The sequence below is a fragment of the Calonectris borealis genome, chromosome 10 (genome assembly GCF_964195595.1).
Source record: "Calonectris borealis chromosome 10, bCalBor7.hap1.2, whole genome shotgun sequence".
In the NCBI taxonomy this organism is placed as follows: Eukaryota; Metazoa; Chordata; class Aves; order Procellariiformes; family Procellariidae; genus Calonectris; species Calonectris borealis.
Window position 1 is genome coordinate 8,564,307 of NC_134321.1, and position 25,682 is coordinate 8,589,988.

The window sequence follows — 25,682 nt, forward strand, 5'->3', positions numbered from 1 at the left end:
CGTTGAGTATCATACATACAGGCAACTTCACAGCAGTGATGATTTTCTTCAATAAAAGGGAAGACAAACAATTTTTAAGCATCTTCTAGACTATTTAGAATACTTAATTAAAAATCAAATATGATAATGATTTGTGAAAGATTAAATCTTTTCTGTCTTGTAACTGATAAGAGATCACACGTATCCCCAGCCGGCCTTTGGCAATGTAAGAACTGTGTGCATTTTCTTTTATAGATCCACTGCAATGGAAGAAATAGCTTTTAAAATAGTTACCTTAGAGAGAGTAATCTGCATCCTCTTAACCCAATTTATTTAAAAGTACCCTTCACTAAGCCTTTTTGTCTTTCCTGCTCTACTTAGATGATAGTGTATCGACTGGTGTGAAAGTTATATTTCTACATGATATTTATCGCATTGTTCTTCTCTTACTGAGCATTTGTTGTTAAATATAGAACAGAAACTATACAAAAAGCAATATTTAATCAAGTATTATCAAGACATCACCTCTTCTGCACAGGGATAACCTAGCTAATCATACATACCACTTAAGAAGCATTAGATAACAGTGAATTCCTGACTGTTATGTATGTGTATAGACAACTATTTCAAAGGTTCTTATAAAAAAAAAAAAATCCAGCTTCCTCACATATTATGGATAGATTGAGGCAGTTTTGTGGCTGCAGTTCCAGTGAAAGTCCCCAAAGCCCTGCAATATCACACTAATAATATGGTAATATCTAAAACCTGCAAAATATCTTTAAAGCATAAAAGATGACACAGTTCTAACTTGCAGTCTAACATCACAATATTCTATTTATAACATGTGACTCATCTCGCCAGAAATAATTAAATATTGTAAACAGAACTTGGATTTAAGGGGAAAAAAATAACAAGAAGAAAACGAGGGCCATTCACTGCAGATAATCTCAAAAGTAGCTTGAAAAACATGCAATTTGAAAGGATGCTATCTCATAAAATCTCTACAATTTTCTTAAACAGTTCAATGCACTTTTAAAGTCTCCTTATAATTGTTTTACGATAACCAGTCCACAAATCCTTAAAACATTTTGTGTAAATAGTCAATTAGAATGCAATGAAATGAAGAGGAGATTTATCTGATTACAGACTGTGAATAGCTATGCAAAATGTCAAAAAAGAAGCATGGCACTCTGTACTGCTACCTTAAAATATTTATTTCAATCTACTAAAAATTCTCACAGTGTATTTGCAGGCAGTCAAGGACTATAGAGCCCTCTAAGCATCTCTGACATGATTTAACACAACAAAAATCAACCCAATTGAGCACCTCCCAAGGCTGAATAAAAACAAATTTAAATTTGATATAAGATGCTGTCTCTTACTTGTATTTACAACTTAATATTGGAACAAAAGTTTCACCAATGCTTTAATTATTTATTGAGCCTGCTGCTAGGAAAATTCTAGACCTTGGGTCTATGTGATAAAGATGCTTCTAGTGAGCCCTCCTGGCCCAGTCCTGGATTTCACTGCTTAACCCAGCCCAGCACAGGCTCAAGAAGAACAAGGGTTCACTGCATAGCTCTCAGTACCCTCGCAGCTCTGGTAACTTCCATTAATAACAATTAATATAATCAAATCTCAAAGCTTCTGCCGAATGCCCAAGAGGTTCACGGAGTCTCTTTTTTCGCCGCCCCCCCCGCCCCCGCCCAGACATCCTAACTGTCCAAGACCAGAAGTTCAACTGCTATCAGGTGACACGATGCTGAACAGAATTTGCTCCCACCTGCTCTCCTGATAGATTCCTATGGTCATAAAATCTTCTGGAGAGTCTTCTGAAGGTGCCTATCAAAAACCGACGATCTGCATTCCCACAGAAAATTCAACACGTCTTTATTAAGATTAGTATAGTCTAAAAACGTAAGAATGGTACCAGGCTACCTCACCACACAGCCAGCATCAGTTCTGACCTGCGATACCTCCGAGCACATCTAACACATCAGTGACCATCGCTCAACTAACCGCAACCTACGATAAAGTAACTGTCTCCTGTGCATCTCCCTCCATGATCATCGAGAGGACCACCTCACCCAAAATAGCTCAGTTACATACAGAGAGCAATCAGAAACTTCCTCGGGATTCTCAGAGGCACCAAGTACAAACAGTTAGAACAAATCACTGGCAGACTGTATGGATGCTGTAAGGGTGGCAAAGACCTCTTTTTAGCCAAGATTCAACAATCTTGATCAATGACAATTGATCAAATCGAGCTCAAGACCCAAGTTACAAATGTTCTCTCCTCTTCCTCCTACACTTTGGTGCCAGTTAGCTATAAACTATGGTGACACTACTAGTGAAGTGCTTGAAATAGGCAGTACCAATGGATTCACCTCTCAAAGGATGTAACACACACACACACACAAAAAAGAGGGGGGGCTCTATGTGTAACTGAAAGGATGAGATGCTTAAGCTCTTGCAAAGACACTCCATGGTTTCAGCATGCACTTGAATAAGCTATCAAAACCAAACACTCCAACAATTTTAAATTGTCTAACCAAATCTCTCTTCTGTTCTCCACACTTTTATTTTCCATTCTGAAATGCTATAGATTCCTTTGCATTTTTATTATTATACATATTTCAAAATTATTTTATGAGTCAATATAAGAATCTAACAGACTTTCACCCCAATCGCTTCAAAAGGCTTGCACACATTAACAAGTATTACTGCAAGTAATGATGATCTTTGTTAAAAGCAGATAGGCTCTTTGTCTCTCCAATACAGCCTTGGGGGTCATGACGGCTTGGGTTTTGGGGGTTTTGTTTTATTTAAAACAACATACAAGATAACTGGTAGCAACTGGAAATTTACTGTGGGGAAAGTCAGAGTTTCTTGGGGGGTGAGGGAGGGTTAAGCCCCCAGTCCCAATGAACAGCTTTAGGCCTCGTTGTTTCTACTCCGAGCTTCTCTACTCTTCCACAGAGCAAAACAAACCAACCTGTTGTCAAATTTTGCAAGAAGCAAAAGTTCACTCTGTTGAAGCCTGTCAAAGTTACCATGAATGAACTCTATGCTTACAAACACAGTTCTATTTAGAGATCATCTTCACAACAATAATGGGCTAGAAAATTTTTTAAAAGAAAACCAAATTCAACACAGGTTAGTTAGCAAGAAGATCCTGAAAAACGAACTTGTTTGCCAAAATGTTTCAAGCACTGATTACTAAGTTTGACACTAAGAATCATTTTCTTCAAATAAAAAAATATCAGACACTACAGACACATCAACCTCCTTTTGAGACCTGCTGCATCTCCAAGATGAACTGAGTGTATGTGTGAGCATGTTGGTTGTATCTGACAGAACACGCTCCCAGTATCAAACAAGTTTGAAAGATGCACTTCAGTAAAGTTTCATTTTAAAATATTAGCAAAACGAATGAAGAAGACTAGATTTTCTGCCTCACTGTTTTAGAATGCATTTACAGATTATAATGCAACATGCTATACTTGCTTCGTCACAGCCAAAGCTGTGTGGCAGGGAAATCACACCTTTAGCTGGTTCACAAGCAGTAAGTAATTAAGTGGCTGTATGAGCTAAAAGATTCTGTCATGTGAACTACATATGAAAATAACTGAAGTATGATTGCTTCTAATATGCTCTTACATTGATAGCATTGCTCATCATGAGAAGATTTCAGTGTACTAAGTCAAAGTAAATTTTAAAGGGTACTTTAAAGTAAATTTTTCCCATGGTGGAGGATGCCCCTTTTCTCATTTCCATCGGTTGGGGATTTTCTGTACCAAAAGCGAGCCAAGTCCATCGGGCCCGTACCTTATTCCTGCAGCTCTAATTGCTACATCAAAGCTCCGTGTGGACTGTTACTGCCTCAAAAAACAACATGTAGGAAAGCATCCAGCAAGTTTCTCACTTCAGTGAAGGTCTGCGAGGATTCCAGCAGGAATGATTGCATATTATGAATTAGCAGAATAGAAAGCATATAAGAGTAGTGAAAAAGAAAACAGGGAAGTATGAGACACAAACATCGGGAGTTTGGGAAGCCCAAATTCAATTTCTAGTTCTTACTTCAATGAGAGCTTGGTTATGTCAAGGAGGGTTAGATACAGAAAAAAAGTGTTTGAGACTATGGACTAATTTTAGTTTCCTGATCCCTACATGGAACTAGCATCACTGACAGGTATTAAGGACTCATCAAGCTTCACAACCACCAGCATGCTGAGAGAGGAGCTGCCTGATCAGCAAATAGGAAATGCCAGTGATAAAGGTGGGTCTGAAATCCTGCCTCTCTCCACAGCTTGCAAATGTTGTCCTGGAAGTACACATTTATGTCCTTTATTCCTTTAAAAGAATAACAGGCATCATTCTTTTCCTTTAACAAAAGGAGAAGCTGGTAATGTTAAGCCCTTTTTTAACACAGTGCTACGACAATGGGAACACTCATTCTTCATTCAGGAGACCCAGACTCTACTGCCTGCAAGCCCAAAATCCACCTCTTGCCACCAGGCAGGCAGATGATGAAGCTATTCCCACTAGAAGATGCAGAGAAACCGCATGTGGGAAAGGAAACAACTACAACCCATAACCCATAACTACAACTCCGGGTACACAGGCCGGTGGGAGCCTGACCTGAAAGCTGACAATTGTTAAATAAAGAAAAGAGTTCTTGGTTTAGAACCCAGTTCTAATAAGTGGGCTGTAAAGTCATGTTCCCTCCTTCGCTCCCTCTCCAGGCCATGAATATTTAATTCTTTTATGCAAACTGGAAGAGTTGCAATGCAAGGTTAAATTAGCCTAAATAACCTTGAAATCCTTTTGTCAAGTTGGGCCTCTGAGTCAACTCCCAATCTGTAGAGAAATAACTTTCTTACACAACGAGTTCTGTTGTTAGCCGTATTTAAAATACTGTGTGGTACCATGACAAAAATCTTGAGGTTAGAGTTAATTTAACAAAATTTATACCTTTGGTTCACTTTTCTGTGTTAAGATCCATGGTTTAGACAGTCGAATTATTTAATAAATGTTTGTTCCTCAATTTTGAATGCAAAATTCTTCCCGGGAAAAGGAATCAGTTACAGCATTCTCAAAATTTTATTTGATAACACAACACATACATATGCTGGCATGTTTTGCTGCCCCTAGTTCTTTAAGTGCAAATGTAATTAATACTACTTTTTCTTTTGCTTTATTTTGCAGTAGGCCAAGCTCCCTACAGACTAGCTACAGGTATATGCCAAGGCAGTGTCTCATTCATATGTCATAAAGCAACCAAAATAAATAGACCTCTGGAAGCCTGACAGAGCTACTAAGTTTCACTTTTAATTCTCAAAGTGTTTTATGAACTTCCTTCAACTCATAACCCTACAAATCATTCACATGGTTGGAGTCAGTGCGGAGAAGCTGTGTCTCTGTGGTCAACCTATGCAAAAACAATTTCATGATCTCTCTCCAGAGGGGAGAAGAAGAAGAAAAAAAAAAATTATTCTTCACCCTGCCAGCTAATCTTTAAAATCTGGAAACCTTAGATGCTTGCATTTTAAGAGGTAGAAATAAGAAAGAATGTTTAAAAATCCTTATTAGTAAAATCTTTACTAGGATAATGTGTATGCTTATTGTTACAAATGCTGTTTTAGCACTTGAATGATTTGCCTATTCAGAAAAATAAATCAAATATCCAACACAACTATTAGATTGGAACTCGGCAATGAAGTAATAAAGCGATTTTTCAAATGCCTAAGAACTTACGAACACTTAGAAGATGGCAAAATGGCACAAGTGTTTCTGAATGTCGCAGCATAGCTGTCTATTGCGTCTCTCTTACAGGTCAGTAACCACTGACTCTGGTGATAGAAATTGATTTTTTCCAAATTTTAGCAACACTAGTAATTCAACAACAAACAGACATTTTGATTCAGCCTCAGTATAGCTCACTGCCTCCCAATCTTACTAGCCTGTGCCACCTTGCTTTAGTTTTCATTTGCTGTTTGTAGCTCACAAGTAGATAAGTGCTGAATCAGATCATCTCCTACGGTCCTGGCAAGTCCTGCCTTCCGTGATCATAAACCAAGTTTACAAACTCAGTCTTCCATTTCTAACAGTGTCAAATAAACGACTCGGGTCTAACTGCTCTAACATTTAAAATAACGATGCCTAGTCTACGGCATACTTCTCAGTGACAGAAAGTCCAACGGAACTGAGCTAGCGCCAACAACATTAAGAAAGTTTTAGAATGTTTCTCTGCTATAAAACAATCGTTAAACTGGAAAAACAAAAAAAGAAAATTGAACATCACAAATCAGACTCATCACTGTTTTCTCCACTCCCTGTTACTAAGTTACCATAATCTATAGCTTTCATCCATCATTTGCCTACAACTTCAAGTAGCATTGTTACTCTTGAAACGAACTGGGCTGTTGATGGGCTTTTGCTAATCACAGGTGAAAGGTCACTCTCATTTAGCAGTACACTAAGAAATAAACATAACACATTGACATGACAGAGAAGGATCAGTGTTCAAATACTGACATGCATTATATTAAGAATCAATATTAAGAATCAAATATTTTAGCTCAAGAGAAGATATTATCAGTGCTGGTCACACAGCTTCCTTAGGACTATTTATAGCAAAAAAAAAAAATATCCAACTAGAAACACAGTAAAGACAATACAATAAGTAACCTATGCCCTACCTTACCTTGTAGTTTTGAGATTATGTATTAATTTAATAATAATGCTAATAACACCACTCACTGACAGGCCGCAAGTCCCAAATCCAAAGCGATAGGATTGAAGATAGGTCTCCTTTCTCTTTCCCATGCACGTTCTCTCGTAACTAGTTACGAGCAGGAAAACTTCTCCGTACACTTTTCTTCAAGAATGAATCGCACTCACCTTCTCGGCAAAGTCGCATTGCTTCTCGGTTTCTTCCGTATTCCTTGAAACTTTCTTCTAATGCTGTTCCTAAAACCAAAAAGCCACAAGATCTCAGTCCACGCAGAAGTCGCAGAGTAGGGCTGACCCCCCTGCTACTGACCTCCGGTCCCTTCCCCTGTGGGAACAAACCAGCCCGTCAGGGATACGCGCTCCTGTCGCCGCGGCAGTAAACACGGCTTCAGGGAGACTGAGATGGGCCGTCCCGTCCCCCGGAGCGGGGTCGGGGCCGGGGCCGCCCCAGCCGCTGTCAGCGGAGGGGGATGCCTCACCTGACGCGGGATCTCCCCCCGCCCCAAGCCCAGGCGGAATCGAGGGCAGGAGGTGCCGGCCTCCGAGGACTGGCTCCGACCTCCCCAGCACCGTGTCCCGGATTACAGGAACTGGGGCAAGCGCTGCCCGCTCCGCGCCGCTCCCGAGCCCCCGGCCGGGCGGTGCCGCCGCCTCGGCAACCGCGTACCGGACAACGAACTCGGCCGCGACGTTGGGGGGGGGGAACGGACCCAACCTCCTCCCCGGGCCCCGGCCCCCCCCCGCCCGGCGCCCCGCCGCCTCTTATCGGCGCCCCACGGTCCCTCCGGCGGCGGGGCCGCGCCCGGGGCACCCACAGCCCGCGGGGAGCGGGGGCCGGGCCGGCAGAGGGTGTTGGGGGGGGCGGCCGCTCACCGTCGTTCCCGTGAAGTTTAGCAGCATCGACCCAGTGGCTCCAGGGCTGCCCCAGCATCGCCTCGGGGCTGGGCAGGGACCTGCGCTCCCCGACGGCCGCCATTGCCGCTGCGGTGGCGGCGGGGCCGGCGCCGCTCCCGCCTCCTCCGCCTCCGCCTCCTTCGCCGTGGCGGGGCCGCCGCTGCCGCTGCCTGGCCGCCGCCGCGCTGCGCTGCTCCCTTCTGACGTCACCCGCGGCCCGCGCCGACATTCTTTCCGCTGCTATAATGTAACGAGAAAAAGTCATCGGGCGCTTAAGGTGGCGCCGCGCTTTTAAGGAAGCGCCGCGGCGCTGTCAGCCCGCTCGCTCTCCTCCCCGCCGGGAACCTGCGGCCCTGGGGCGGCGTCGACTCACCTCTGCGGCGGCCCGGGGGGCAGGAGCCGGGTGCCCATTATTGTACGGGGAGCGCTCCCTTCCTCTTCACCGTGTAGGTGAGGCGCGTTTGTGTGTTTGCGCTAACAAAGCAGCGGAAGGGGGGGAGGGCAGGGCTACACCGCCCGCCAGGCGCTCCCCGGCTCCATGGGCCGCCTTTCTCGCTCCGCACCACGGCCCGCGACCCTACAAAAACAACGGCCGCATCACAACCCCGCCTGGCACCCGCTGCCCCGGGAAGGGGGGCGGACCAGCGACGCGACGCGGCGGGGCGGAGCCGGGCTTGCGCGCCCCGCCCCTCCTCGCCGGTCCACCTTAAACCCGGCGCCTCCTTAAAGGCAGCGGCGAGCAGGAAACTCGCTCCGGGCGGCGGCGTCCTCCCCCCCCCCGCCCCCGCCTGGAGCCACCGCCCCCGGGCCGGGGGGGGGACGGACACGCCGCCCGCCCGGAGCGAGTTTCCTGCTCGCCGCTGCCATCGTTATACTCGTAACCTGTCTCCCGGGGGGGTCTTGTCATTGTTATTCCGCGTTTCTTTTTAAACAACAGCTTTTTTTTGCCTGAACTTTGGGATGACGTTGGGCGGTATTAAAAGCGACGGTTAAAGGATGCTTTCCTGCCTGAAAACTCTTAGTAACAAAGTTTAAGCTTTGCAAAATCAAGTTCTTTGATAAAAAATTTGGTTTCAGGATCCATTTATTACAGGGTTTTCTCTCCAAACGACTAAAATGTTCAAGTACCAATGTCAAACTCCCAGGCCATGATCTGCAAAGATTTCTGGCCACACTTGATGCCACTGTCAGTAATAACACCTTCAATGAACAGCAAAAACCGTATATAAATCTGTGCAGGCTGTGCTGCCTCCTCTATAGGTACTCAGCCCACAGGTAAGCTCGAGAGCACGGGACTTGCGCTGTCGGTGGAACTGCTCACAGATCCCATACGCGTATTTGCGAAACTAGACAGCAGAAATCAAAACGGTTTTGATTTGTTTAGACCACGCGGTCCCAGTCCTGCAGAGGTATATGTACGTGCAGGCTTAGCTAACACTCTATTTTCATTTGAAGTGTGGAACTATACAAGCTATAGATGTTTCTTTCCAAATTTATGCATATAAAAGATGTATAAATACAAGCTCATCATACAATTGTCATATGGGATGGGATAGGCTGCAATTATAAGAATAGTTTCAGTGTTCCACCCAACTGATAATTTATGTCACACTCAGAACATATCTTGTAAAATTGTAGAATAGCTAGTGAGATTTTTCTCTCCTCTTGATCACTGTAAGTCTAATTTAACTGGTTAAAAAAAGGCAAACACCATGAGATTTAGATAAAGATAGCAACAATGACTTCTACCACAGACATTTGTAGCAGGATTAATTAACAACGGCTATCAGCTTCTTGAGCTGGGCCCTGATCTTTCAGTTGCAGGTGTTCATAACTGTACTGTAGCTTCCCAAAACACTGGAACAACTCTTCAACTTAGGTCTGAGCATGAGTAAAGGTGTTTATGCGAGCAGAGTCTAAAGACAAATGATGAATGGAGGGCATTATTGTTTGATTAATTATCAAATAGTATACTTTATAATATAGAAAACTACTTATAATTAAAGCTAAGAACATCACTGGAAGAAAAATGTCAGTCAGATTAAACAATTTCTGAACAGAACCTAAGCTACTTTTGTGATATAGAAGCCAGATAGGAAAAAAATCTGTGATTTCTTTCAAGCTTAGTTCTTCAAGTCCTCCACAAATGGCGCCTAATACAACATCCATAGCTGAATTCAGACACCAGCCATAGCACAAGGCAAGTAACAGACAGAATTATATTCTCTGTGTCAAATATTCTGGTTTATATTACAAACTTTACTTCATTCATACATCTCTCCTTTGTTCTGGAGGAAGCTGTCAGAAAGCTGCCTCAGCTGCAGTTTGAAAAAGATCCTCGATATATCCGACTGTCCATCAAATTCATAAAGGCTTTCACTATTATTTATTTTACATAGGTCACAAAACAAATAAAGTGATGGGTGACCAAACAAAGCCATAGAACACCAACGCCTACCGACAGATTTTACCACAGCATATCAATTTAATGTTCACACATCACATGATTCTTTTCTTTAAACATTGCTGATGTATTTATGTCAAATTATGCAAAAGTAAAATGGCTTAATTTGGCAAAATTACATTGATTAACTAACTACTTTAACAAGCCAATATATTATCAACTCTTCAGTTTCTAAGGTTGACTCTCATCAAGTCACTGAAAAGCACCTCTTGCTTTAGAAGTGCCATCCAAACAGGTAAAGCACACACCACCTTTATTTCATACACCTTTGATTATCTCCTTTCTTGCTCTTTTTTGCTCTTTCAAACTGCTTGTTGCATTTTTTCCCCTCCCTCTTTCACAACTTCTCCTTTTTTCCCTATATATTCCCACTCAAGAGCTAATTCTGCAGTCTGGGCCTCAGGCTGTCCTTTAGTAAACCTTAGTCCGCTAGTAAAGTATTTTCCCACTATGTCGTGAATACATCAGTATTCCAGTAGAGGGAGGAAAGTGGCAGCAGTAAGATCAGTTCATCAGTTCAATGCACAAGACCGATTAGTCAGAGAGCAGGAATAGGGGCAGATGAAAAACCAATTTTACAAGGACTGGAAGCGGAGAGAATTTTCTTTTCCCACAAACTCACTATGCTGAATATGTGTTTGGGTTTTTTTAAGCACACAAGTGCAATTCTCTTAAATTGTTTCCATAGTGCTATACACAGATGCATTGATGGTTTTAGGGAAAAATAGGGAAAACCCTGAAAATCCATCACGTTAGAAGGAGATCAGAATTGAAAACACATGTACAAGCTGTAAACTTTGAACAGAGGTGACTATTACGGATCTGAGACATCCAGGCCAGGAGTATAGTCATCTGAAGCTCCCTTGGCAATCAGTGGAGAGCCAGGGATACTTTTGGGATCAGTTTGGTCCCTCTTGGTCCAAAGCACTTTTTGAAGAAGCCCTTCTCTTCCCACTGACCACAGAAGGAGGCAAGGATGACCATGCATATAAATTAGGCACCTCCATTAGGCACCCAGAATTAAGTGGGATGAATCTGCTCAGGAGTGGGCAGAACATTCATGTGTGGAAAGCGCTGCCTAGAAGCCAATGCTCCCTTAAGAGAATAAGAAGTGGTCCAGAAATGCTACAATTCAAAAGGCTTAACTGAGGAAGCAAAACAGACGAAGAAGTAGCATTGGGACTGAGACAGCGTGTTGAATAACCACAGACTGCTTGTATGTGTGAATGAGGACAGGTATTCAGAGAACGGAGGAAGTTAAGCTCAGATAGCAAAGTGGAGAAGGAAAAATGTGAGGCAGGAAAACAGCAGAAAACAGTGGATGATGTAGAGAAAACAGCCAAATAATGGGGTGAAGAAAGCCTAATCAAACAAACAAAAAATATTAACACAGCCTGCAAAAGAAAAGAAAGAAAGGAGCCCAGAAGAGGAAACAAAACATACAAAAAAGGAAAACCCACAGTTTTAAAGCTCACTAAATAGATGTAACAACATATTAAACATGGTTGGCGATACTATGATTAAATGTATGCCTACAAACAGCATGTAACTGCTTAAAAATGCAGAGGATGGTTATTTTGTGGCATGATACTGCAGGCATTTTTTCACCTGTACTGGCAGGTTTCATTCTTTTGCCAGGTGGTCCGGGAAAGCCATTCAAACAGGGAACACCTACCTCAGCTGTTCAGTTAGAATCTGTAAGACAGCCTCCGTATAGGACCTGAGATATAATAATTCTTAACCGCAATGAAAAAGGAAGGATGGATCTTTTAAGAGCAGAAGTACAATGATAGGATTCACCGATGATTTTCCACAACAAAAGCGAAAGGATGCATGAATTGAAGTGCAAAGGAAGAGACAGGGAGAACCTACAAGGGTGTCACTTTATCAGTACTCCGAAGAAAGAAAAATAGTGAATTCATAAAAAGGTCTGTCAAGGAAAAGATCTGAGGGGCATTACAGCATTACAGGAAATCAAATAAGTTAATTCTAGCCAAAAGGTATGAAATGATCAAGAAGGGCTTAAAAACTCAGAACAAATATTATTAGTGAAGACTCGTTGGTAGATGAGATTCAGGATGAAATGACAACTCAAGTAGTTGATACGCTGAAGTGAAGTCCTGACCCTCCTGTCAGCTCCTGTTGACAGCAGTGGAACTGGGAGTACATTTTGTGCATTTTAAAATATGTCTCCAGTCTGAGAAGTATAAGAATATAATTGGGGAAGTAGGGAAGCAAGAGATAAAAAGTTCATATAAATCAACATGTCCAGATGATGGGAGAACTATCCAGCCATAACAAAACAGACCATTTCGTTTAAGCCCCACTATAGAAAAATACCGATACATTAAGAAAAACGCATTATGGTAATCTGTAGTTCACTCTCACCGCCAGTGAAATCAAGCAACTTCTCCCTCTGTAACTATACACAGGGCTGTGATCCTGCAGAATAATAATCATGAGCAGAACACAATAAAAAATTATACAACAAACTATGCCAGTCTATTACCCTTCTCCCACAGATCCTGGGAACAGGTTGATGTGTATAATTTTATTTAGGAGTAACACTTCAAAGGGGGAGCTGAAGATGCTCAAAAGTGCCAGAATACAGCTACTTTAAATACTGGAATATGAATTTTTTGTGGATACCTACCATAAACCACCTGTACCAGGGAAAAGAACAATAGTATTAAGAGTAGAAGACTAACTTAAAGTATCCTTTTCTGAGGAGAAGGAGTGGGGGAATGGAGGCTAATAAACGTAAGTAAATCTGAGAAGAATTCTGCATTAGGATGAGAATGCTATAGATGACCCCAAACTTCACGATGACTATACAGAAGATAACATAATATTTTTACACCCAAATTATAAACCTATGTCATTGCTATGTGTTAATAAGATATACAGTATCTAACAAGACATTGCAACCACTTCCTTCTTTACTTAACTATCAAATATGTCTTAAACGCAAGTCAAATTCCTGCAAGAACTGATAACATAGCAACCTAAAGCAGAATAAGGAGCATAAGGAATACAGGAACACAGATCCTTGCCCTGCTTAAATGTCACTAAATACTGTCAATTCTTGAAGAGACTTTTACAGAGAAAACACCAAATAGTGATACAAAGTTTTCAAGTGTTAAAGGTAAATAGCTAAAACTATGCAAAATACATCCAGTTAATGATTTGGAAATCAAACTAATCTTTATTTATTTTACATAAGGTATTAAAATCACCTTTTGAATTTGGAAATGTTAAAACAATTTCGGCAACCTAACTATGCAGATGAATCATTTTAATCAGAGGAATCAGAAATGGGTATGACCTTTTAAATTCTCATTTATACACAGAGAATATGATGTTACAATTTAGAATGATTAAAATACACAGCTATTCAGGTCAATTGTAACAAAACATTAGTGCTGAATTTCCATTTGTTGAAATCAAAGCACTTAATGGGAAGAGTTTGATATCAACGATCTTCCGATGGAACCTACCTACCACGCAAGGTTTCATAACTCTGCCTGGTTTCTTGCCAGCTTGTCTACATGGCTCCTTGGCAGTTCACTGAGGCAGAAGACTCTGGGTCCAAGCACAGCCCACAGGACTCAAGTTCCTTGAGACCACAATGATGCCTACCTATGATGCGAAGCTGCCTGAGTCCTCATACCCTCAGAAGTTTGACATGCTGATTAACATCAAAGCAAGGATCCTGAGAAGCCTGGCACAAGGAAATTTAAATTTATACCGTTCTTCTCACATTTGATTGCTGCTTGCTGATACTACCTGCACTGACCACACGCTTAGCAAGTTAGCAACAAAATATCATACAAATTGGACATGGACAGGCCTATGGGACTTGACAGGATGCATGCAACGGTGCTAAGAGACTTAGCCTGAAAGGTCAAGGATGTGGACCATGAGATTGGTGGCAAACGGGCTAAACTGCTGTGCTCAGAGAGTGGTAATGGCTGAAAATCAAACTGGCAATCAGTCACAAACAGAGTTCCTTGGGGGTCGATATTGGGCTCAATCCTATCCAATATCTTTTAAAATTACCTGGATGATGGGAGTAAATGCATCCTCACCAAGTCTGCACATGACATGAAACTTGGAAGACAGGTAGACACATGGGAAGGAAGGGTCACTGTGTACAGAGGCTGTGACACGCTGGAAGACTGGGCCAGTGCGAAACATTAAAAAACTGGACAGGGTCCAGCAGAGGGCCACCAGCGTGATTAGAAGGTTGGAAAACTTACTGAAGAAATGAGAAAGAATTGAGTTTGTTTGACCTAAAGAAGAGAAGGCTCAGGTGGCATGTAATCATAGTCTTCCAATAAGTAAAAGACAGTTATAGAGAGGATGGAGGTACCCTCTTCACAAGAAACACTAGGGCAAGAGGCAACAGGCACAAGTTGCTTCAGAAGTTCTGTCTGGATACAAGAAAAAAATATTCACTGTAAGAACAATTAAATATTGGAACAGGTTGCTGAGAGAAATGGTAGACTTTCCCTTGCTGGAAATACTGAACACTTGGCTTGACCAGGCCTCGGATAACCTGCTTTCAACAGAAGGCTGGACTAGATGTTGTCCAGAGGATTCTTCCAAACTAGACCTTCCTATAATTATATGAAAATCTGATAGATGTTGTGGCCCTATTTAGTGACGAGGAAGAACAATGCCGACTTTAGTTTGCAACTCCAGGCACTCTGGGTCACTAATATAGCCACTTCTCAGGCTGCTGGAAAATCCAGGGGAAGCATTTTGTTATAGAAACTTCATATATTACAGTTTCCAATGTTACATATTGCAAGAGCCACACCGTGACAAACATTCCTCACTCTTCTTGAGCCCAGATTAACTCTGCCACTTAAATAACCAGCTCCATACTAACTGTAATGGCCCTTTCTGCTGCAATATATTTTAAGATATATTAAAAGATGATTTGCACAGCAAATACTAGCCAGGCTGTAATATACTGGATTCTTCAAGTCTGTGCACAAGAAAAATGCAAACTTAGAGTGAAGTCTTTTCTTTCGTGATGTCAAGCAAAAATATACCAAATGGTGAAACACGTGATAATAAAGAGTAGAGACAAATGTAAAGGAAACAGAGAAACAGATACTATTTCAATGAACTAGCAGTACCTGATAAAATAATCTGCACTAACAGCTTTTAAGCCAAAATTTCAATTAATTATCACAATTTTCTCTTTCTCCTAACATTTTGCCAGGAATGCTAGTCACGGAGAAGAACCCCACTGTGTTAGGCAACTGTACAGTCTTTGCCTCCGTTTACAACTCTACTTTCTGAACTTCTAAGGTAACAAGTATGGTATATACCAGGGCCTAACAGCCTTCAAATGCTTTAAAGCATCAAGGAAACATGGAAATAGACAAAAACATAGTTATTCAGAAAAAGAAGTTTACTTCTTCTAAAATATAATAAATAAATAAATTAAAAATATGCCTGTCTGCCACATCTTACTTGTCCCAATCACTTCATCTAAGTAATTGAGAAATATAATCCAACTTACTTTTATCTTTTTAAGTTTGACTGTTCCATGCATTGAACTCCCTTTAGGTTGATTGCAAGGTCGCTTTATTTCCCACTGAAACGTATATTAAACACCTGCATTTAAAAAAAAAAAAGGCTCCCCACTGCATCTGGTAACACTTCAGACTTGCTTTGCAACCCTGCTAATATCCTGTTCTCCACGCTTCTCACATCTAAAGTATGTGAATATTACGCTTAAGGAAAATATTTGGTCAAGCATGTCACAGTACCTTGAAAGTATGGTGAATCGCTGGGTTGATTTATCAATTGATCTTCATCTGTTCAGATTTTGGAAACTTTTCCTAACTTGTACCTGATTAATTCTGAAAGAAAACAAAAAGAGTACAGCAATAAGACATTTGAAACCTTATCTCCATTTCATAACTAGAAATGTATCTATTTAAAAACTAATACAAAAATTTTATCAATTTTACAAATACAGTTTCTGCAATGGATTTAAAATTGAAAGGTAAGCAGGGAGCTGTTATGCACTCGTATGTACAGAGCAGCTCTTTAAATGGCAGCCTGACATTACCAGAAAGGTATGCATTGGATGAAATCTCAATCTTCAGCCCAGTTACTGCACTTATATCGACTATTACTGACCAGATTTCCAAGCAGAAGGTCTGTATCATCAGCTGGTAACACGACAGCGCTGGATTTTCTACACAGGATTTTTCTAGAATATAGCACTACTCCAACAACAGGGGCTCTCGGAACGCAGTCATTGACATTTTTACCACCATGTCATAGAACGCGGATTGCTAAAAATGATCCCTCACGTAATAGTCATTAGTGACTATTACTGTATCGCTGATGAAGAATTTAACAAAAATTAGAGAGATGTACAGATTGAGGCCTTTCCCACAAAAGAAACTTTTATCATCTCAAGATCAGGTTTTAAAAATCCTTTCATTCAATGCTTATAAACTTACTGTTTATATAAACCAAATTTAAGCACTGTTTGCTTTGGTTTAGCATAAATCAATGCCTAATTGGTAAAGCTAAACCAAAGTCCTGTTAAAACTTAAAAAAAAAAATTTTACTCATCCTTGTGCAGGTTATAGTAAAGATCAAATAACTGACTTTTATAAGTGGCTTGGAATTAAACTGGTGATTTTTTTCATCTACTAAAAAGTCATCAAGATAGATATAGATAAGCCAGTCTAGCGCTGGGACCAGATGACTCTTCAGAGAAAACTGGTTTTTTCCCCTCCAAGGATTAAAGTCCAGACAAGAGGAATGCAGTCCAAGAGGGCATCCAAGCTGTCCCACAGGCGGTAGGGCTCTGCCCCAGTGGAAGGTGCAGAACGAGGCTTTTCCCTGCTGCTGCTGCTCCTCTGGGAAGCTGTCTGCAAACTGAGTTCATGTCTTTAAATTCTTCTTATGCACCAAGGATAAAACCCTTTTTTTCGTTTTATTTTAAACTGCAGCTTAGCAGCTGACACTATCTTGACTGAGATCACCTACAGATCTATTTACTATTTCTAAGCTTTACCCTGCTCAGTGACATACTTGATCCTTAGAAGCATATCCGAGCTTAATTACGTTCTAGTTACTCAATAAAATCCAAAATTTTCTTGTCTGCAGTGGACAACACTTGAGAGCAAGTACAGTATTATTTTCTCTCTCCTCTGCAGTCATTGTTCTGCTTTACAGTTAATAAAACCAATTGTTAACAAATTTCTACACTAGTAGAAATCTCAGAAAACATTGTATTTCCTTGTTACACATACAAATCTCATTGAATACTACAGTATAACACTTTCTCTTCAACTCTTGCTGCTGCTCACTGGGAAAGGCAATGCAGTGTTCGTCAAAAATCCTTTTTTTCCTTTGCCTGTTTAGGACAGGAGATTCTGAATTCATACGGACCATCCCCTTCACAGAAGATCATTCAGTGTTTACCCTCGAAGTCCCAATCCCTTCAAGCATATGACTTCCCTGCTGTGGAAGTCCATCTCTACCCGAATTTCTTTAGGGGATATGGGAGCTCTGCATTCAAAACGCCCTTTCTTTTATTCTGATGTAATTGTTATTTGTTACATAAAAGGCAAGTTCCATTGCTTCATGCAAAAATGAAAACAAAAACTACCTATAAAACAGAAGACTTCTCCAAAGACTTAAAAATCTAGAAATAGGGCGATAAGTAAATGGTAAGTACAAAAAATGCACCAGATGAGGGTGAAGGAAGGATCAGCAAAAATTTTATTCCTATATATGAGAGATCAGAGCATACTATGTCACCACCTGTGCATTTTGCTGTAGGGATTACATCTGGAGTTGAGTTTGAAGGAAGTTAAGAGAATAAGTTTCAAAAGAGTAAAATGACAGCTTAATGACCCTTTAAAGAGAACTCTTTCTCTGGATAATGGGTGGCAAAGAACAGGAATGATTCTTGTTGAGAATTTACAGCAGGTCAATTACAACCACAACTGTCAGCAAAGAGCAATGCAAGGAAGCAATCGGATGATTGAGAATAAGCCAAGAGGAGCTCTCTCTCCAGAAGGTAAGCACTTCGGTACCCTGGAAAAGGGAGAGCTAGTTGAAAGATGGAAAGATGACAAAAATAGCCAAAGCAGCAATCCAAGAAAATGGAAAAAGGCCTGCATTTTCAAACCAGCGAAGCAGTCTTAGCACTAAGGCACTCCTGATGCCTGACTATCAAAGAGACTTGGTTGCAATTGCTGTTGAATACTTTGAGGAGTTACTGATATGCAAGACAGGAAGTCACAACCTGGCAGAGCAAAAGCTATATCCCAGTCAAAATTGTATCTACACAGACATATATAATAAAGGCATAGTTATGATGACTAACGCATATTATCCACTTAAGGGAAACATACTTTCATGAAAATCGTAATTGCAAAGCAACTTATTAAAAAAAAGGAAACATAAATGTATGTGATAAAGCATTCCTAACTTTAGAAAGTATCAAAACTAATGCCTCAGCTATCCAAACTCCTTTAACTTTTTTTCTTTTCAGCTGTCAGAAACAGGCACCAAAGAATGTGCCTAAATTTTGGAACATTCTTTCTCCTTTATTAGTTACTAAATATCCACATTTAAGACAAAATACAATGTATACATTTATATAAACAAAGATATAGACACGCTAGGTATAATCACCCACCCCCAATACTGGGCTTCATTTAGACATTTTGTAATTATGGGGATAACTTAATGAGGTCTTATTCTGCCCCTTGGAAAAATGGGTGCAGGTGTGTGTTGAAAGAACACGAGCTGGCCAGCAGAAGGCTAGGGACTGCTGTTATGGCTAGCTAGTAGCTCAGGGGTAAATCAGAGCAATTCTCAGGCTAATCTCAATTGTGCTGGAAACGGACTCGGGACCCACCAACTACATAATCTCAGGGGGTCAAAGATGGTATAAGAACTGTAAGCTCTACGAATTACACAACTGGCCCTCCTATTCCCGTCGGGAGACACAATTATTTACATCTTCACAGATTAAAAAGTAAGTACCAGCTACATGCTTCAAATAGAGATTAGATACCAAACTTCTGTAAATACCAATTACAAAATTGCAGCATCTCAAGATTTCTTATAGTTCCTTATAGTTCCTTATAGTTCCAATATAAAATATTTCTCAGAATTACCTAAATATTTACTATTATTTGTGCAAACACAAATGCAACAGAATAGCCGGTGCAAAATATAATAATAATCAAGTTATTTTGAAACTGTTTCAAACATGCATCGGTATCTTCATAGATAATGAGAAGGGTCAAACTTAAATAACTAATATCTTAGTTACTAAATAACTAATATCTTAGCCAATGGAGAAACAACAACCAAGTGCTTTTGGATAATTCTAAATACATTGATAAAAATTGCAAAATAATTACACAGAGCAAAGTGCACTTGAGGTGTCTTAACTTTCACTACTGTCATTTTCCTTTGTCTAATGGCAATGGGAAAAGATTTGCATTCATTATTTTGCTCAGCAAACCATGCTATCACTAATTTTGGTTTTATCTTCCAACAATTTCTCTTTTAACTTAGAAGTCTTGTTTAGCAGTAAGATACAAAGTCATAAGAAGCCTTTGCATATTGCACTTCAACTGTTTAAGTACAATCACACAAAGCAGAGAACAGACGGGTTAGAAAAATACTTGGTTTCAGAAAAAATAAAAGATATTCTATAAGTGAGTACCTTGTCTTATATTTCAAAACACCTGCATCTTGCAGTATGATTTATACCACCATTTGAAAGTTCAATCCATAAAACACATTAGCTTACTGCATCTAAGATAAATAAGGACAGTTGAAATTATATTTATACATTTCTTTAAAAATGGTATTTATATACAACTGTAATGAAGAAAAAGGTATGTTCTGCATTTTATGCCATAGGAATATTTCATACCAATTACAACTTGTATTACATCAGAAACACAAAAAACAAAAGACTGGTAGCAAGCAATAAGACACTGGACATCAGGATTTTCCATTTTTTTAAATAAAATTGGCTCATTTAAAAGGGTGCATGAAGTAAAACAGTAATGTTAAAAAGAATATACAAACGTATAATATAAACATACTTTTCAAGACAGAAAGGCACAGCTAATCAAGACAATGCAGAGTACATGATTAAGATGATTTGCAAAATTTATTACTGAGCTTCTCTTTTAAAGGTAATATTATTCAAACTACACCGTCACGGTTATTGCAGATTAAAGATTTCAAATTAGCTCCTCATGTATATCATTATTGTGAGTGGTTGCATTTTATCTGTCTAATTTTAAATTACTGCAGGCAGATGAAAGTCATCTTAAAATCTGACTCATAATTTAGGTACCATACCACTAACCTTACCAGAGATGCTGGTTCCTACACAGGTACACCACTATTCTCAATGTAAACAAAGGACACTGGCATGCACCCCAGGCTAAGGATGTCAGCATTTTTCAAACACCTTTCTGACTGTTCCATTTTGTGGTGATGCAATATGACCTACATTTTCAATGGCCAAAGAGAGACAGAGAGATAGAAAGGGAGGAGATAGAGAAAAGAAAGAGAGACAGACCTTTCCTGTCCTTATTCTCCATTAACTACAGCTTTAACTGTCCCTCGTGGGGATGGTAATGGGCAAGAATAAAAGCAGAATAGCCTTATCGTAAATTCTGAATGAGAAGCTGAAAGATAGGCTAGCGTAAGAAATAGCAAGATTTTTTTTCTACTATGCTGTGTACAAGTACATAGTAATACCCTCAACAGGAAAGAACAGTAGAATCAATAATTTTATAATCAGTTGCCAGTACAAAGCTGTCCGTAACACAGATGCTTATTTTACCACCTTATATTTCCCATCATGTTCCTACTGATTCATTTCTCTGTGTTCCCTTTAGATCTCAAAACGAAACACAAAATAATCCACATCATTATCATCATTTTTACAGACAGAGAAATTGAAGAAGGAGAAGTGATTTGCCCACAGTTACCTACCAGGCCCAAGGCAGGGTTGAGAACAGAAAGCATCACTCTTCATTATCTCTGTACTGTGCGATCTATTAGGGACTGTGATACCTGTCATCCTAATACATAATCTTGACATAATACCAGAATTATCTCTATCTCGTCTTTCTTGCACATGAACTTCACACAGAAAACTGTACTAAATTACTGCTAACTCTCAGAAAGCTTTCCTTCACAAATGATAGTCCACATTTCTCAAACTGGCTCTGGAAATGCACTTGACTGTGAATTGCAAAACTTGGCGTAAAATGTCAATGGTATTTTTCATTATAAACATGTAAAAATAAAGACCTAATTAAAGCTTTGGTTGCCTTTTTCATTCTTCTGCAACTAAAGCACCCTTCCTTTCAAAACCCAGTAGTTTTCCACAGTTAAACTAGTACATTAAGAAATTAAAAGCTTGTTACTAGGATTGTATTAAGCAAAAATCAAGATCATCTGATTTTCAGTTACTCTTTTTCAGTGCATAAAATGTCCTGCAGAATATTTGCAAAGCGCTTACAGGATCACAGTACCTTTACTAATGTTGGTAGTTAATACAATATGCAATATGATTGAAACTGAAGGCCAAAACTTGATCTTAAGTATACCTCTGTAAATCCAGAATGACTCTAGCACTTTCCAAAGAGTTTCTTGGGATTTGCACATACATAAACAAGACTATAATTTGGCACTGCATTTGAAACCAGAGATCAATAAAATCTATAGATTAATTCCTGGTTTTGAACTGTATTTATTATAACAACAGCTTTCTTATCAAGCAGGATTTATCTCATGAAGTGTAACCATCCCTACACAGCAAGTGCTGAGAAACTGTTGTTCATTTGCTTGCGTGCTGCTGCCTTTTCTAACCACAGTGTTACATTAAAATGTTTAGTAGTGACAAGTTAGGAAGGCAAACAGCATCTATAAGAAGAAAAGGAGAGAAAAAACTTAAAGCCTGTCCTACTTTAAAGAGTAGAGAGAGTGGAGAGTCAAGAGACAGATTGCTAACAAGTATGAAGGAAAGGAATTACCTGTAAAAAAAATGGGAAGGAGCTTGGAAATTAAGAGAGGATGGACACTGCAAAGGGAGGATGGGGGGGAAAGAGGGTGGCGGAAGACACAAGGTCTTAAGCAAAAAGACGACTATTTCTCCAACAACACGTGCCCGTGAGACTGTGAGGAAATCCTCATTCGATTAAATGAGATTACAATCACACATTCCTCCACTCCTATTATCCCTGGTTGCACCTTGGTCAATCTATTTTACTCTTTGAAACTGAATTTAGTGGGAAACTGGTATTTCTTCCATTAGAAACAAAGTATTTCTGTTAATCTAGGACAAGAGTCTTGCTGATATAAAAGAAATCTCTTCACTATTGTCAGCATTACTAAAGCTCTCTTTTATGCATGTTTCCCTGCAACATTTTCTCAGTTTCTCTTATTTTTTGCCTTTTTTTTTTTTCTTTCTTTCTTCATAGTATCTCTGTTGCAGTTTGGAAGGGAGAGAAGCTGAGGACACTTTTATTGCTGTCCAACACCATAAAAATTCCAGTTAGAGAAGCCAACCGGTGCAGAGGCTTGCAGGGTCCAAGCCAATCCAGAAGGATTCTTCCCTTTGCCTACCAGTGACTGCCATCTAGAGTCAGAGCACACCGCCTCACATGAAACACAGTATTGGTAACAAGAAGGAGAAAAATGTTAGAGCAATGAGAGAAATGTGAATCCCATTCAAAGAAACCAAGAACTCGCATTCTAGAAAGTTACACCTAGCTTAAAAAATTCAATTATTTGGGTTTCTCTTCTTAACATGCCTTCTGACTAATGAGCATTTGGCCCATGTCTCCTGCTTTTCTCCAAAAACTGCAACTGCATTTTGTTACAAACACTTAAGTTGTACGTGTTGGGAAAATATAGCACTGTACTGCTTTTCAAGTAAATCCTGTGTTTCAGATTGTTTGCTAAGAAACATGCTGGGCCATGCTATGAAACTGAATACAAAATTTCATCGTTAGCTGAAGATGCAATTCACCTTTCAAAGACTACCTGTGTAAAAATGCTGACAAAGCTTTAACATTAATGACATTACTGATACTAATGAGATTTAAAATGTCTTTCTAGTGGCATGGAACTTATTTTAAAAACCTTAACATTTTCATTTTAAGAAATACATTCATACCGACCCAAATATATAGTGGCTTAAATGTCTACGAAAGCCCACCCAAGCCAACACCACTTCTTACACACTTCTTACCACTTCTTAAATTTGACACATATTTATATACTATATTAATTCACAGCTGTTTATTATACTATATAAAAATAATATCTTTTTCTAACTAACTACTTATGTAGCTATTAATAGGGCACTCAATACTCAAGCATTAATCAAACAACCACTCGATACTCTTTAACTAAATAAAAGGAAGGATTTTTTTGTTATTATTTACCTAGAGAATATAATAATTCACATTTTAACATAGTCCCAGTAGCTGTTACTTTCTCTGCAAACCACACACAGATAGGAAGCCACAGCTGTGTAAGTGCATGCTAGCATACTCTTCAGTTATTAAAATAATTTATTAGCTATGGCTAATAATGTCTTGTGAAGAAATCAGTTCTCCAGTTTCCTTACTCTTCTGCTCATGGTCAAGAAGACTGGTAATGAAGCACTATAAAAACATAAGATTTCTTCTCACATTTGTCGTTGCGATAGATACACAACCTCCAGGTCACTTGGTGTATCTCCTCTTACTGCTAGTCCCACTAAGAAATTAATTTTTCCTAAGGGGATACATATTCACAGATAAAATGAAATTAAGTGGGATTACAAAACTCATTGTTGAACATGGCTACCTACGCATGAACCAAATGTCAAGTTGTAGTCTACAGAAATCAACAAATTCTACCTCGTGCATGCATGCAGTCAGCTGGAACAATTGCTCATTCACATCCACACTCAGGCCACACTTTTTCCCCACAAGCCACTCCACGAATCCTCTTAGTTTTACCAAGTAGAATAACAATTCTATAACTGGCCTGGATGCAACCTTAGAGCAGAGAAGAGTATTATTTAAACGGCAGGAGGACAGGTACTCGCTATAGCATTGTCCTGGAGGACGACATGCAAGAAACCCCCCCCAAAAACCCAAACCCATTGAAAAACATAACCTTTACTTGACAACTACCATAGCCTTTCTTATAGATGTAACAACTTCCAGTTGCAATAGAACTGCTAAACAGGTCACAGAGGTGGAAAATAGGTTTCAGCGTGTATCAGTCTTGTACTCTGATCTTATTAAAATCTGTGTGATGTGTAGTTAAAGGTCTGTTAACCAAAGGAGGGATGGAAGGAACCTCCAAAGATCAGCTAGTCCGGCACTCAGCCCCAGGGCATGATAACTAAACTATCTGGTGGGAACAATACAGGTAATCGAACCTGTTTTTAAAGACCTTAGGCAATGGAAGCACCATCGTCCCCACTGGTGATTATTCCAACGTTTCAATACTTCCGCTAGAAAACTGTTTTTGTCCATGCTGACTCTTCATTGCTGCAATTTGATCTATTTCTTTCCCTGCCTGCCATAAGCCCCCCACGCTTTGCAATGCTCTTCAATAGATCTGTCTTCCCACTCTCTCAGTCCCCTCTTACTTAAGGAATTGCCTTCTTTCGGTGCTTGTTTATGCATCATGTTTTTCAGATCTTTAAGCGATTTCACTGGTGTCTCCACACTTCCTCTTTCCTAATTTCATTCAATACAGACTCTGTTGTCCTGCCTGTGTGCAGTTAATTAATACTTTATTTCAAAACTAAAGGAAACCGAGCAGTCTGATTTTCAGAAACTCAGGATCCTTAATAATATATGCATTTTTTTATCTAACAAAGTTTAGGAAGCTCAGCTGGAACACAGTAGCCACTCTTTCCATATGTAGTGTTTTGTACTTATAAATAAACCAAGCAAAAGTATATGTGATATCCCTATCACTTTAAAAATTCAAGTCATGTTCCTGAGATAATAAAATGTCACTATTATGGTGTGAGCACAGATATGAAAAGAAGGTTGGCCCCATTGCCCTGCAGCAAAACTATGCACCTTCCTGTTGATATCAGAGATGGTGCACCAAGAAGAGCTGGTGAAGAACTAGAAACACAGAAAAATACTCGCCAAATGGCAAGAAAAACAAAAAGACAAAAATTAATCTGAAAGCATCAAAGTACATCTTTGCAAAATACGACCACATAAACCACATAAAAGTGATTTTTTCATTTATATATCCTCCAATATTATATTTATGTGCATAAACTCTCAATAGGTACATTTTCTATTTTTGAAGTATTTATATTTCTAAAGCAAATTTTACTCTTAACCTTTAAACTCTCTGATAACAACAGATAACTATATCACAGTCTCAACATGCCTCTTGATGAAGACACTTGCCTGGGAAGATCTTTGACTTGACATCGGATGATTTTTGGCAAAAAGGATCATGAAATTTCCAATGACTCTTTCCTCCTTTCTCAACAAAAAGAATAATGGGCCCTAGTAAAGTCTGGACCCTGCTGGCAACTGGAGTA

At 39.7% G+C, this 25,682-nt stretch overlaps 1 protein-coding gene and 1 long non-coding RNA gene across 5 annotated transcripts in view; one reads left to right on the top strand and one right to left on the bottom strand.

The window, feature by feature from the left end:
- The window catches only part of ATXN7 (ataxin 7), an 87,548-nt gene that overhangs the window by 52,475 nt on the left and 9,391 nt on the right, over positions 1–25,682 (bottom strand). Inside the window, exons 2-4 of one of the 3 annotated variants that reach the window (XM_075158697.1) lie at positions 15,859–15,951; positions 7,588–7,848; positions 6,883–6,951 (exon numbers count right to left, since the gene is read on the bottom strand). In XM_075158697.1, coding sequence (XP_075014798.1) covers positions 6,883–6,951; positions 7,588–7,837 — 319 coding nt within the window. In that variant the 5' untranslated portion in view covers positions 7,838–7,848; positions 15,859–15,951. Of the gene's footprint in view, positions 1–6,882; positions 6,952–7,587; positions 7,849–7,981; positions 8,234–15,858; positions 15,952–25,682 lie in introns of those variants that run through there. The other 2 variants (XM_075158698.1, XM_075158696.1) reach the window with 2 other exon arrangements.
- On the top strand, positions 7,977–24,564 carry LOC142086123 (uncharacterized). 2 transcript variants are annotated; one of them, XR_012674974.1, is made up of 5 exons: positions 8,011–8,058; positions 10,241–10,307; positions 15,306–15,394; positions 17,477–18,137; positions 22,588–24,564. It is a non-coding gene; the product is annotated as an uncharacterized LOC142086123 (long non-coding RNA). The 2 variants fall into 2 exon arrangements; XR_012674973.1 differs by lacking the exon at positions 10,241–10,307 and having other exon boundaries at positions 7,977–8,058.